Below are 13,974 nucleotides of genomic sequence, written 5' to 3'. Positions count from 1 at the left end.
GTTCTGCATACAGTACAACAACGAACTCTACATGTTACTGTAAATAGTTGCCATGCTGGTTTTGATGCTGGAAATGATTTCTGCGTACATTGTTTTCATTTGGGTCATCTTTTAAACTTTGTGCGTGTTCAATGGACTGTACATGATGTTAATGTGTGTCTCATAAGATCATGTCTGAGAGCTTGTAATAATTAACCTTAAAAGTTAAAAGACTGCGGCTCTTGTTCCTGCAATGTGAGGTAATGGGCTACAGAAGAAACTGTCTGTGCATAACATTTGGAGACATGTATCCTGCATTCATTTATTCCAGGGGTATCCCAGGTGCGGCACGGGGGTTCATTTTGTTACTGGCCAGCGGCACATTCATGCACTAATAGAAATATCAAAGTGTCCCCCTGCATCCTTAGTTCTTTTCGTACACACCTTTGGTGGAAAAAAGTTTGGACAGCCCGGATTTATTAAATCCATGTTCCTGCATGCAACAAGAAAAATATGGAATTTTGCTTCAGTTTTTATACACTGTTTTGCTTTTTGTTCCATATTGCACATGACAAACTAGTTTGTTTGCCCTTTACTGCATTGTTGCGCGACATCAAGTGCCAAAACAAGGCACCCTCCACGTTCCTGACTCACTCTCATTTTTTATTGAGTGCAACTGCTAAATAACCCACCATGGGGCCAAAGAAAGTTGCAAGTGCTAGGAATTTGATAAAGAAGGTGATAAACACTATTGAAATTGAACTATGTGCAATAAGTTCCATTCATTTCAAATTTATAATTATTTCACATTGTTTTCTGCATGTAAAACAATAATTATTTCTTTATAAAACTTATTTTTGTTAATACTTTTTGGCGTCTGGAACGGAGTAGTTATTTATTAGTAGTAGTTATTTTTTTATTCATGGGAAAAATTGCCTGGGTTTTTGTTTAACCTTTTGGAATGAATTAATCACGAAAACCGAAGACCCACTGTATTAAGTTTTTGTATGTAGAGTGGTGGATGTATAGGTGGACCTCAATAAATGACTTTATTGCAGTCGCTCAATTCAAAAAGTGAAACTGTTATGTTCTATTGTGTCACTACACACAGTGTGACATATTTCAATAATTGCTTTCTTAATTCATTTTTTATGATTGTAGCTTATTGCTAATAAAAAACCCCAATTCAGTATCTCACATAATTTGAAAAATTGTCAAATTCCAGGGTCCAGCATACCCCGCAACCCCAATGAGGATAAGCGGCATAGAAAGTGGATGGATGGATGGATGGATGTCAAAGTTCAATATTGTGAACTCTACAAACTCCCTGAAACTTTAATTGGTCCCCTAGTCTGAAGTTAACTCCTGAAATCAAATAACTTTTGCAAAATATTCTAATGTACTGAGATGCACCTGTATGAGTTCTTGGGTTAAAATTGACTTTAACTGGTGTGAGCTCGCTTGGCCGTTGCTGAGCACCTCTCGTGTTCGTTCAGAGAGATGATGAGGTGTGGAGTAGTCATCTGCCATGTGAACTGTGCTCAGACTTCTGCTTCTGCCTTTAATTCCTTCCTTCCTTCCTCCCTTCCTCTCTGCACACTTGGAGGGTCTTCTCTGGTGAGATCATGGACATTACAAGTCTAAAGTCATATAATTGTGCCATCGTTTACAGTGTCACGGTGGAAATTATGCTGTTTTCCACCAGGGGTCAACACAAACACATATGAATGTGAATGGGTCAGGACCGACTGTAAAATATCGTATGTGGATGTGAACCATTCTGAACTGATTCATATTTGTTAGAAGATAGTGGGATGGTGCAGTTGAAACCCTGCTGTAAATGTTCATGCAGTTATCTGAATATATTTTATTTGAATTGTTTGGCAGCTGTCGGTGTAACTTGTTGGTGGTGAAATAACATTGTATATTTTTATTCAGGGCTGATGATGAGTGTTTCTCTTCTAGTGTGAGATGAATTAAGAATCATTTTAAGGCCAGCTGTAATCAGCAGGAGGGTACACCTGCACTATCATTACTCTAGTCTTACTTCAACAACGATAGACTGGCCAAACAAGCGTGGGAATTCTCCCCAAGCTCTAGTGTGTAGCATTTGAGAAGTATCCTTGAGAGGACATAGTGACCATACAGTAACACTTTTGTTACGGTATCCTATGGGGGATGAGTAGGTGGAAAAGGGTAGTGGTGTTGTATTGGCACAAACATTTCTCAAACTCAGTGATAGATTTAGAACCAAATTTGTAGTACTTGGTATCTTAGCGAGCTTTGCTCACAATACACAGTACATAACTACACTATTTTAATGTAATGTCATTTCATTTATGCCTAAAAAATGTGATGTTAATTTCTCGCCGTCGGTTTGAATTTTGCAGCTTCACTTTATCACTGTTTTTCAACAAAACAGTGGTGTGAAAAAGTGTTCCTGATTTATTTTTTTTTGTATGTTTCCATCCATCCACTTTCTATGCCGCTTATCCTAATTAAGGTCGCGGGGGTATGCTGGAGCCTATCCCAGCTGACTTCGGGCGAGAGGCGGCGTACTATGATTGTCACACTTAAATGTTTCAGATCATCAAACAAATTTAAATATTAGTCAATGACAACAAAACCGCATACAAAATGAAGTTTTTAATGAAACATTTTATTATTAAGGGTGACAAAAAATCCAAACCTACATGGCCCTGTGTGGAAAAAGTGATTGGCCACTAAATCTAATAAATGGTTGGGCCACCCTTAGCAGCAACAACTGCAATCAGGCATTTGCAATAAGTTGCCATGAGTCTCTTACAGCGCTGTGGAGGAATTTTGGCCCACTCATCTTTGCAGAATTGTTGTCATTCAGCCACATTGGAGGGTTTTCCAGCATGAAGCGCCTTTTTTAAGGTCATGCGACAGCATCTCAATAGAATTGAGGTCAGGACTTTGACTAGGCCACTCCAAAGTCTTCATTTTGTTTTTCTTCAGCCATTCAGAGGTGGACTTGCTGGTGTGTTTTGGATCATTGTCTTGCTGCAGCAGCCAAGTTGGTTTCAGGTTGAGGTCAGGAACAGATGGACGAACGTTCTCCTTCAGGATTTTTTGATAGACAGCAGAATTAATGCTTCCATTTATCACAGCTAGGCTTCCAGGTCCTAAAGCAGCAAAAGAGCCCCAGACCATCACACTACCACCACACTATTTTACTGTTGGTATGATGTTGTTTTTCTGAAATGCGGCGTTACTTTTACGCCAGATGTATCACCCCTTCCAAAAAGTAAAACTTTTGTCTTGTGAGACCACAGAGTATTTTTTCAAAGGTCTTGGGAATCAATATGTTTACTGCCAATAATTGAGATGAGCCTTAATGTTATTTTTGTTCAGCAGTGGTTTTTGACTTGGAACTCAGTTTTTGAGCTTGAGACAGTTTTTGTCTTTCTTATGGTGGAGTCATGAACACTGATCTTAACTGAGGCAAGTGAGGCTTGCAGTTTTTTGGATGTTGTTGTGGGGTCTTTTGTGACCCTTTGGATGAGTCGTGGCTGTGCTCTTGGGGTCATTTTGGTTAGCCGCCCACTCCTGGGAAGGTTCACCACTGTTCCATGTTTTCACCATTTGTGGATAATCACTGTGGTTCGCTGGAGTGCCAAAGCTTTAGAAATGGATTTATAATCTTTTGCAGGCTAAAGGGTCTCAATTAATCTGTTAAGTTAAAAGTTGTGTTTTAATAGGGGGTTAATCACTTTACATGCAAAAAAACGCATACATGCAAAAAAATAAGAAATCAGGAAGGAGGCAAACACTTTTCACACCACTATATTTTAAGAAATCGTGCCGTTTTATGGCCTATTAGTTAAAAAAAGAAAGTATGCATATTTAAGCAAATTCGGTTAAATGAACTAAACTACAAATATAAAGCATTAAGAACGCACATTCAAATTGTGATATGCAGTATTCTAAACTGGTCACTAGGTGTCAGTAGGTGAAACATATGAGCACCAGACTTGATTGCCAGAACAACAGGCTTTTATTGCAGGTTTGAATTATCTCACAACAAGCACAATAACAACATAATACTCATAACAATAACACGGGCTACTGTCGAGGCCGTAATCCATCTAAAATTCAACTCTGAACCCCTAACGTCAGTTCCTGTCCACATGTCCGGAACACATCTATTGCAACACACTTGAGTACAAGTTTTATTTGTCTGAAATGGCTTATTTTCTCTGATTATATCTGCTATATTGGGCAATATGAGTGCAAAGGCTGACTATATGGGTGTTATTTCACATCCAGAGGGCTCTAATAATGTTAAAAGTCATATTTAGAAGGTCATACACTAGCGGTGTAACGGTACACTAAAATGTAATTTTGGTTTGGTTCAGTTTCTTGAAGTTCTCAGTTCGGTTAATTTTCAGTAATGAAATGTAATGGACAGTTAGAGTTAAATAGCTCTCTGTTGCACGTGAAGTCCAAACATCTGTTGTAAGTGAAATAGCGAACACATGACAACACGTGAAAAAATGATTAAACCACCCTTGTTTCTTCAGTTTATTGATCCATTTTAATGCCTGGTACAACTAAAGGTACATTTGTTTGGCCAAATATAATGAGGATAACAAATATAGCTCATAAGAGTTGAATTTTAGAGCTGATATTGAGCAACGTCTATGGTTCTCTTGATAATAACCAAAATCACTTAAGTTCTTACATGAATAACTATAGCATGGTACTGCCAAACAATTGAAGTCTTATAAGCTTTTTTTGTTGTCATTGTTAGATTTGTCCAAACAAAGGTACCTTTTGTTGTATCGGGCATTAAAATGAACAAGAAGCTGAAGAAACAAGGGTTGTCTAATCATTTTTTCCATGAATGTACTTAAAGCCAGCGCTCTCAACAACTGAATATGGACCAATTAACTGCAAGAAACAGGGGATTACAGTATGCTGTTTAAAAAAAAAAAAAATCTTAAAACGAATTCGATTAATCGAGTAATTTTTAGAGTAGTCAATCTGAACGACAAATTTTTAAAAATCTGTTTATTTTGTTCAAAATATAATTTTTTAAATTTAAAATCCATATTGCGATATATGTTGCGATAACGATATATATTACAATAAATTCTTTTGGCATATAAATTGTAAAACAACCATTTCAAAACAAGTTACAAAGGCTCCTCCTTTGGCTGCTGACATAGGCATCAACATAATTTTGGTTTTTCCTGCATGTGCGTTCACAATGTAGTTGGTATATTATTCTCCGTCTAGACTCTTATTCATCCACTCGCTGATTTCCTGTTCATAGCTGGTTACTCTATGCTGGAACATGGTTCCAGCTAGACTTCTGTTAAAGACTACTGAGCACTTTTTCTGTTGTTTTCCATAGCTTAGCGGTTAGCATGGCTTCTTGTCTTAGCTTAGCTATTCTTCATCCTGTTTTAGTGATGATACTTGCAAGACATGTCGTTTTTGTACCACAAGGATTTGTAATTTTAGAAGAGTGGTTGGTGTGGAGGTGAATTGCAGTGAGCTGTTTGAGATGGGAGACCGAAAATAAATAGGCGGTAAAAACAACACATTGACTGAAAAAAAATTGCCATAGACTAATTTTCATGGTCGATTATGTTGAGTAAGTCAACTAATGAATGCAGAGGACATTGTGTCTACTCTGCTGGATTTTTGGTCTGATAATTGCTTCTGAGGTGGTGAAATTGAGTTGTTTCAGTGAGTGAACAACCTTCCTATCTTCAGTTGACTTTATAATTGTAATTGTTATATTCCAAGTTCATATCTTAGACCGCGCTTATTCTGCCATTTTGTGTGGTCGTCTTCCTCCAGAGGTCTAATATCTTTTGACACTATTCAGCGTGCTCAGACTGCCACATTGCAACCTGACCTGTTTCAGTCAACATTTGATGCCTGTGGCACAATGTGTGTGTTGTGGTGATTTGAGATGCCAAGACACATATCACGAAAGTAGTGAACTTTATGAACGATGTCATTGACTAACACTGTACTAAGACCGACTGTTTTAATACAAACCCTTTGATTGTGGAAGTACAATTTTTAAGAACAGAAAACATATTTTTACAAATGAGTATGAGGCCACAGCAGAAGCAAGAGATGAATGTTTTATTTAAAAAAAAAAGATTTTGAAAGGGCAGAAATGCATAGTCGGTAATGGAGCTGAGCATTCAGTCAAGTTATGTTTTCATCAGCAGTTGTTTATTTCAAACCTGCCTCGTTACCTCCTTTTTTTGTGGGTCATTACGTTTCACTCCGCACATTTAGCAAATCTGCTCGACCAGGATTACGGCTCCAAAGGGGATTTAGGATTTCCACCCACAGCACACATGTTGCAGTTACAGTTTGTGTGTTGTGCTTCCACGTCTCCTCCACCTGCTTAACACAGTTGCCACTTTCAGAAGACCTCAGCACTTTTTGCACTCTGCGCTGACGGATGATGAAAAAAGAAATGAATGTGCAGAATGGAGATAAATTGCAGATTTGAAAACAAACTGCTGCTTCTGTTTGGGTTTTTTGTGGGTCTTTGCAATGGAGGAATATTGAAGAGATGGCAGTGCAATAAGAAGGTTTGCTGCAACAACATTAAAGGATTATTGACCAACTGTTGATTCCATACAGACTGTGAAAGGAAGAGGAAGTCTGTCTGTGGGCTCTTTTTTTCCCCTCTTTGGAATGTACATGGAAGATGGGAACCAGCCAGCAAGTGATATGTTTGATGACAAACAGGGCATTTATTGAGTAATCCCAATATAAAACCCTGCGTGAACACGATTGACGACTGAGAGAATCATATTCAGTTGACTAAGGATCAGTTATTTGCAATGAGCGTCCACAAGAAGACCAACTTTTTGTCCATTGGCCCAGTTTCGTCAGCCCTGATGTGTTCAGCTACTCTGGCCACTGCTGACATTCCTGGACCTCCGGCGAAAGGAGCCTTTTCCTCAGAAGGCTTCAAAGACAAAGAGAAGGAGAAAAAAAAGGAGGTGGCAAAATGTAACAACCAGACACAAACATCTCCATCCCGTGTGGTGGAGGAGTTCTTCTGGATAGGCAACAGTATTGTGGCCTTCTCAAAGTGGAGGCTTGGCTACATAGGTAAGATAGTATAATCACGTCTATAGACATTTGCATTGGATGCAATGGTCAGATTCTAAAATGAATCTTTCCCAACTCAACAGTTTTGCTATGATGAACTTGACCTGCATTATTATTAGGAATGATAATGCCACTATTGTTTATAATGATTGAAATATCACCTGCTCTCCATATTGGTATTTAATTAAATGCTGTGGACTCTGCAGTCAATGATAATCATGATTTCAGAGTTAAGTGTCCCCTGTCAATGTGATGGTGTGAGCGTATCGATTGAATACTTATAATGCTATTAGCTGTAGTTACCAGAAAGTATGTAATGATTTACAATTTATGACGTTGAATTGTGCAAGTTTGTTTTATTTAATCAGTTCTCATTGCCTTCAAAATATGTACATGCCAGATCCAAAGTCTGTGCAATGGCATAGAAATTGGCAACCTGTACCATATATATAAAAGAGACCCAAGGTCAATTTTATTACTTTTTTGTCTCTTTAGAAAAGCAAATTGAGAGAAGCATTGCAGTAACTAAATGTATAAAGCATTGTTTTACTACAGATGGCAAGCTACTGTTGTTGGGGCCTGTCGTGATCTAATGTTCCAATGTTGTCACACCAGTAAGAACAAACCAGGTCATAAGCTGCTGTTCCTTCTGTCTGTTGGCATGACAACTCAAACAAGGGCAGAGCCCATAAGAGTTTTAGATCTTTTTCATGCCATAAACACTTGCGTGGCACTGGCCATGATGGAGAGTGGTCATTCTCTTGTCATTGTGTCTCATTTGGTATGGTGTCTTTTAAACTTATTTTGCCTGCTTCATTAGTCTTGCTGTTTTAAGGTCAGCAAATTAGTATCTGGACCACAAAGTCACCTGCGTGTGTGTGTGCATTGGGTCTACGCCATATGGCTTGTTTGCAATCCCTGGGACTTAACCTGGTGCCCTGGAGTGGAGTAACTTAACCTGGCCTGGTTGGTCCATATTGGGACCTTGCCAAGAGAGCAGTCGTCCATGGCATCATTCCATCACAGAGGCAACCCAGACTAGAGCCCGACGACGCATCACAGATTAATGAATATCGGTGAATATGTAACTGTGATATATTAACTTTTTTTTCTGCGCGGACATTCTCTCGCTCTGTGCTGCTCCCCGCCCCCTCACGCACAGACAGAGCAGCGAGGTGCTGCTCTGTCTGCCTCACTCACTCAGCTGCAGTAGAGGAGACGACGGGAGAAACGGGGAAACAAACTAAATTTTTTTTACACCAGTTAATGTCTTCTTTAAAATAATTTAGAAAATGTTTCAAGTAATGTATATATTTGTAATTTTATATATTGCATGTTTTAAAAGCAGCTACACTGTTACATAAAACGTAGTTTAGTCCCTTGCATTAAGTCAAGTAACATGATGCATGTTTTGATTATTTTGTTTGTAGTCAAAATTTTTTTCACTCTTTAATGTTTGTTTCAGCATTTTTTTTAAATCTGTTTGTAAATACTTAAATAGCTGCAGATAGAACCTTTCAGTAGCTAGTAAATATGACTAATTGATATCGGTAGGATGTTTTTTGTGAATGAGATTTTTATAAACACACTATGTATTAGTTTATTATTATTAGTGTTTTTATTTGAAAATGGTCAACTATAGTATCCAGTTCTATGCTAATTACCAAAATGCACTAAATGTACATATTCTCATTTCACAGGCAGAAGGGAATAGTAAGGTGTGGAAACACTTCACAAAACACTCAACAGGCGTTACGTTAGATGAAACATCTGCAGTGCACAAGTTAGCCAGGGAAGCAGCAAAGCAAAGAACGCTACAGATTTGTGGCAACACCTAAAAGTAAATCACAAAGAGGCATGTCTTTATGTTGACAGTGTTACAAATTAAACTTCCTTATTTTAATTTAGTAGCTTCTTCGTGTTGAATCGTATTTTGGGTATTATTAGAATTTATGTTTATGTACGGTATATAGCCTGTGTATATCACTGCTCTTACTTCATATATTGGCCGATATTTTAAGACTTGTCTTCATGGTGTGTTTTCCATGACGAGAGTGTGTGCATGAAGCGCAAAATGACTGTTCTGGAGTAGACGAGATGTTGCGAGATTAGAAGGTGACCATAAATAAGATGCATCACTGTATAATGTATGCTTCAGGGTTCAAAGTGTGAGGAAAAAAGTAGAGGTGTATACACTAAAAATTACGGTAGTTTGGGTCCATTTCCAAAGGAGGCTTAGTAGGGAATCAGTATGGGCACTGTCTATAATTGTTTAATTTTTAAACTACTAAAAATTACTCAAGCATATGCATGGTGACGTAAGGGGATGTCTTCCTCCCGGCAGTAAATAAATGAACTCCAACTGAGCACAATCTGACAAAAAAGAACTAATCAAAATAAGTTACAAAGTAAAAAAAGTTGCAATAATGTAGTCCTACGACAGTGTGATGAGGAAAGTGTATCTTGATTCTTGCGCAGTGTGAATGCAGGACAGTGGGGATCAAAAGAAAGACTGGTTGTGGTTTTTGTGCTGTCTGTGGTGCGGTGACAGACATTCTCAGACCTGCATCAGTAATGCAAGGGGGAACTTGAATGGGACACGATCGTATTTTTTATGAGTTAGTTGTTGTGAGCTTTTGATAGCTGTTTGATCAGATTGAAATTGTCAATGCACTGGTGGGAACGAGTAGAAAGAAAAAATCACCTTAACATGGCTCATCACTGCCGGCTGTTTGCTAATCAGCTTAAAGTTGTGTAGTCTTCAGACTCCTGTTGGTTTCCTTTTTAAATAGCATTAAAGCCAATGCAGAGTGGGAGATTGACTGTTATCGAGATGGTAGTTTGGTCTAGTCGCCTGTGCATTGGTGTAGCGGTCGTCATGGGCGTTGGTAGTGGGCATATAATGTTTACAGGATGGGTTTAGGCATGCACATGAGTGTCAGCAGGGAGTTTTAAGGAATATGGCTTCATCACTAAACTAGGCCACGCCTACATATTCTCAACCCAACCAAACTGACATCAACTCATTTCATGGATTACTGCCCACTCTCTCTTGCTGAAAGAGTGAACATCTTTAGCTGTGTTACAGCCTCTGAACATGGGGAGGTGCAGTCAGCCAGCAGCGACAACACAGAGGGAAATCAATGTTAATCTCCCCACCAATGTTGCATTTTTTTCATATGACAGAGCCTACACTGTAATCATTGTGGTGTAGTTGGTTATGGAATCTGTCTCTTCATCCGTCAACACTACTTTGAAACCAATCCCACATAGCACCAAAAGCTGCTTTATGTTTTTTAGTCAGCTTTTGTCTTGTGGCTTTTGCACTTTGAAGTTGCTTTTTTTATGAGAATGAATTGCAAATTCAGGTTTGCAGGGAACCAGGAATTAAACCTGCAACCTTCCAAATGAGAGACAACTATTGATGAATGATTGTGTGTGTCTGTGTGTGTGTGTGTGTCAGTGATGTGCAGTGAGATTCATGGCTGGTGAGTCAGGTATACGTATGCCCCCTTCATGTGCTGCTTCACATTATGACTTTTCTCTGCAGTTTATTGCCCGATCAGCAAGAATAATTATGTCACACACTTACATTTAAAGACATTAATTAGGCTGTGGCACCTCAGGTTTCTGCCCTATATTTAATCGAAAAATGCAGAAATTCAGCAATTATCACTCAAGAAAATGTTAAAAATGATTGCAAACAAAAGTAAAATAAATTTAATTTAATACACGAATCAGACATTATGTTATTATTATTTTTTCTATTTTTCCTAATCACAGGTGAGGCCTCCCCTCACCGAGCGTTGCTGGTGTGTAAGTGTGTGTGTTTATTGGTTCATGTCACAATGTTGGCACATTGTATGTGTGAGTGAGCAAGACTGCATGCGGACTCGCTTGGCACCCTGTAATGAATTAGCCCTGGGCACTGGGATAGTTTCAGTGTTAATGCTCTCAAAAAGGCCCTGTGGTTGTGCCAGCCAGTGTAACAGGGGAGTCTGAGGTCACATCAGTACTGCTCTACCAGACAATTTACTACACCCAGGACAAGACAGGTGACTTAACCAACCTAGGCTTCATTTAAAAGGGTGTTCTGATTGATGAACTTTTTAGATACAGGTCAGTATAATCGCAAACTTTTTTTTTTTGTTGTTGGTTGTATCGGACTAAACTGAAAAAAACAACAACAGTGCAAACACTGACTGCTAATTAAATAATCAATTATAGCAATATAAACTTACTGCTTTAAACAAGGTAGTAGTTAAAGATGAAGTGGGTGTTCTGTAGGTCAGCTTTATTTTAGGTGTGATGTGCCTGCTAACAAGAGCTAACCACATATTGTAAAACATTTGCTTTGTAAATTTTCACATTCACCTGTAAAAGAAACAACAACATAATTATATTATAACTTTATGGACACTTACTGGCAAGGGAATTGAGATAGGCCACATAAGGATGCTGACTGGTCCAGTCTTTTCATTTTTTGGACTTTTTAGGGCTTAATAAAATGGATTGTATTTGTAGAAATCCATCCTTAATCAGTTTTGACAGTTGTATGAAATATTTACAGATATTGTCTAAGTAAGACATGCTCCAACCTGTGATTGTGTGGCGTAATAAATCATTGATATCGGCAGGCTGTGAAAGTCCCCACCCCCAGGGTATTGTTAATGCAGTTTTTTTTCCAGTAGCTTCTCCTTTGTCTAAAACACCCAACTCCATAATGTGGTTGCCAGACCATTGTTTAAATAACATGAAATAGATTCTTAACTTGTACTTGTATGTAATTGTATTGCTCATCTCATATTAAAATAGAATGAAATATTTACATTCATTGACAATACATTTTTTTGAAAGCCAAGTTTGTGATATTTATTATATCTGAGATGTCATTGTGTGGTCAATTCAGTGGAAATCAATGTTAACATATATTATGTTGCCACTGTGGTGTGAATGTAGTAATTATTTACAGTGATCTCATCTGTACAGTGTTCTCTCGTATATTGCAGGGGGCAGGTTCCCAAAATAGCCCAAAATAAGTTAAATTTGCGAAGTAATTCATTTTTTTTTTTACAATTTTTTTACAATATGTTTTAAGGCTTTTCTCAGACAGGCAATAACATTTTCTCACATTTCCCTTTTGTTTAAACACTCTCAAAAAGTTGAAACCTTGGTTTGAATTTTCATGATCAACGCACAGGTTGGACACAAGAAATTATTAAGTCACTCAGGCATATTTCACTACTGTGATTGTGCCTTTTCGTCCTGGCGCCGTCCCGCTGTACTGTAGCGTTTTTGTGTCCTTGTTAAAACATATTTCTGCAATACTCCTCTTGTTGCAGTCCTCCTCCTTCGAACCAAAGATTCATTTACGAGCTAGCGAGCTAGCGATGACGCAAGAGACACGGCAGGGCAGCAGGAAGAAGAATGATTGATTGACAATGGTCAACAACCAATCAGGACGCAGAAACAATGGGCAGACAGATGAGAGAGGAAAGAGAGAGACACTCAGCTTCCCACAATGCTATTCTTCAGGACCAGGCTCTGTATTAAAAAAAAAAAAAAAAAAAAACAAGCACTAAAAAAATTCCACGAAACAGCGAATCTGCAAAAGGTGAACCGCGATTAAGCCCGGAAACACTATACGCACGTCTCTGTCACCTTAACATAATATCCTAATTACAAAACTAGAAAGGCATAGAATCAGAGGGTTAGTCTTGAACTGGGTAAAAGCTAGTTAGCAAACAAGCAGCAATATGTGAAGCTGGGGGAATATACATCTGCGAGCTAAATATATTGTGTGGCATACCCCAGGGGTCAACACTGGGACCCAAACTGTTCAACCTATCCATTAATGACATCTGCAAAGTCACGAAAGACCTAAAGCTAGTATTATTTGCAGATGATACTACTGCATTTTATTCTGGAGAAAGCACACAAGAGCTAATAAAAAAGTCACAGATTAAATGACTATACTAAAAAGATGGTTTGATAAAAACACATTATTCCTGAACCTAAGTAAAACTAAAATAGTACAAGTACAAATGTACAAAATAGTACAACATGGTCAAATACACTTGACTTGCTAACCGAGCTACAAAAAAGATCAGTTACAAACCCTTTATTCCTAAAATCACAATTATTAAAATTTGCAGATCTATAGTAAAATTTCAAACAGCTAAAATTATGCATAAAGCAAATAATAAAATAGGACCTTAAAAATTAAACTTAAAACACGTATATGAACGTATATGAACGCTAAAACCCTTCAGCATTTCAATATCTGGAATCAATTTATGGACCGGATTAGTAAAGAATATAATACAACTCATACAATGCACTAAAATGAGCGATTTCGGGAAACAGTACAAGCAGTTGATGTTTACAAAGTACAAAGAAGAAGAGTCCTGATCCATTGTGTACATACAATGCTATGTATAACCACTCTTGCACTTACTAACTTCATTTTTCCTGAGAACATTGTCTTTACTAACTAATCAACCAACGATCTTTCTGTCAACTATTAACCTTTTTATCAGTTATTATTATGATATATTTATTATTATTTATTATGACTGTTATATAATTTATTTACAGGTACTACAGACCTTGATTCCTATTTTACCACATTGTTATACTGCCTTATCATTTTCCTATGTATTTAAAATTGGCAAAGAGTACATTTAAAACACAGGAAGTGTACAAATGTATTGTAATTGATGTGGAGAGTATGGGGGGTAGGATTAAATAAGCTTTGCTTCTTCCTACTCCTGTTTGGACATGTGTAACTGTGAGTTGTACTATGTCATGTATTCCAATGTAAAACAATGTCAAGGACACGCTCTATTTGCAGTGTGGCTGTTGACTTTTATTGTG

At 37.9% G+C, this 13,974-nt stretch overlaps 1 protein-coding gene across 13 annotated transcripts in view; it reads left to right on the top strand.

The window, feature by feature from the left end:
* Positions 1 to 13,974, top strand: part of plch2a (phospholipase C, eta 2a) — a 154,872-nt gene that overhangs the window by 82,154 nt on the left and 58,744 nt on the right. For 3 of the 13 annotated variants that reach the window (XR_008573538.1, XR_008573537.1, XR_008573536.1), the window contains exon 1: positions 6,330 to 7,098. The exons of 3 other annotated variants lie outside the window; for them this stretch is intronic. Coding sequence is in view for 6 of the 10 variants with exons in the window: in XM_054797648.1 (XP_054653623.1) it covers positions 6,825 to 7,098 (274 nt within the window). In the remaining 4 variants the exon portion in view is untranslated. Of the gene's footprint in view, positions 1 to 6,329; positions 7,099 to 13,974 lie in introns of those variants that run through there. 7 more of the 13 variants (XM_054797648.1, XM_054797658.1, XM_054797600.1 and 4 more) reach the window with 4 other exon arrangements.

Source organism: Dunckerocampus dactyliophorus, chromosome 1 (genome assembly GCF_027744805.1).
Source record: "Dunckerocampus dactyliophorus isolate RoL2022-P2 chromosome 1, RoL_Ddac_1.1, whole genome shotgun sequence".
NCBI lineage: Eukaryota > Metazoa > Chordata > Actinopteri > Syngnathiformes > Syngnathidae > Dunckerocampus > Dunckerocampus dactyliophorus.
Note: the sequence above shows the minus strand (reverse complement) of the source record. Positions and strands in the feature narration are given on the sequence as shown.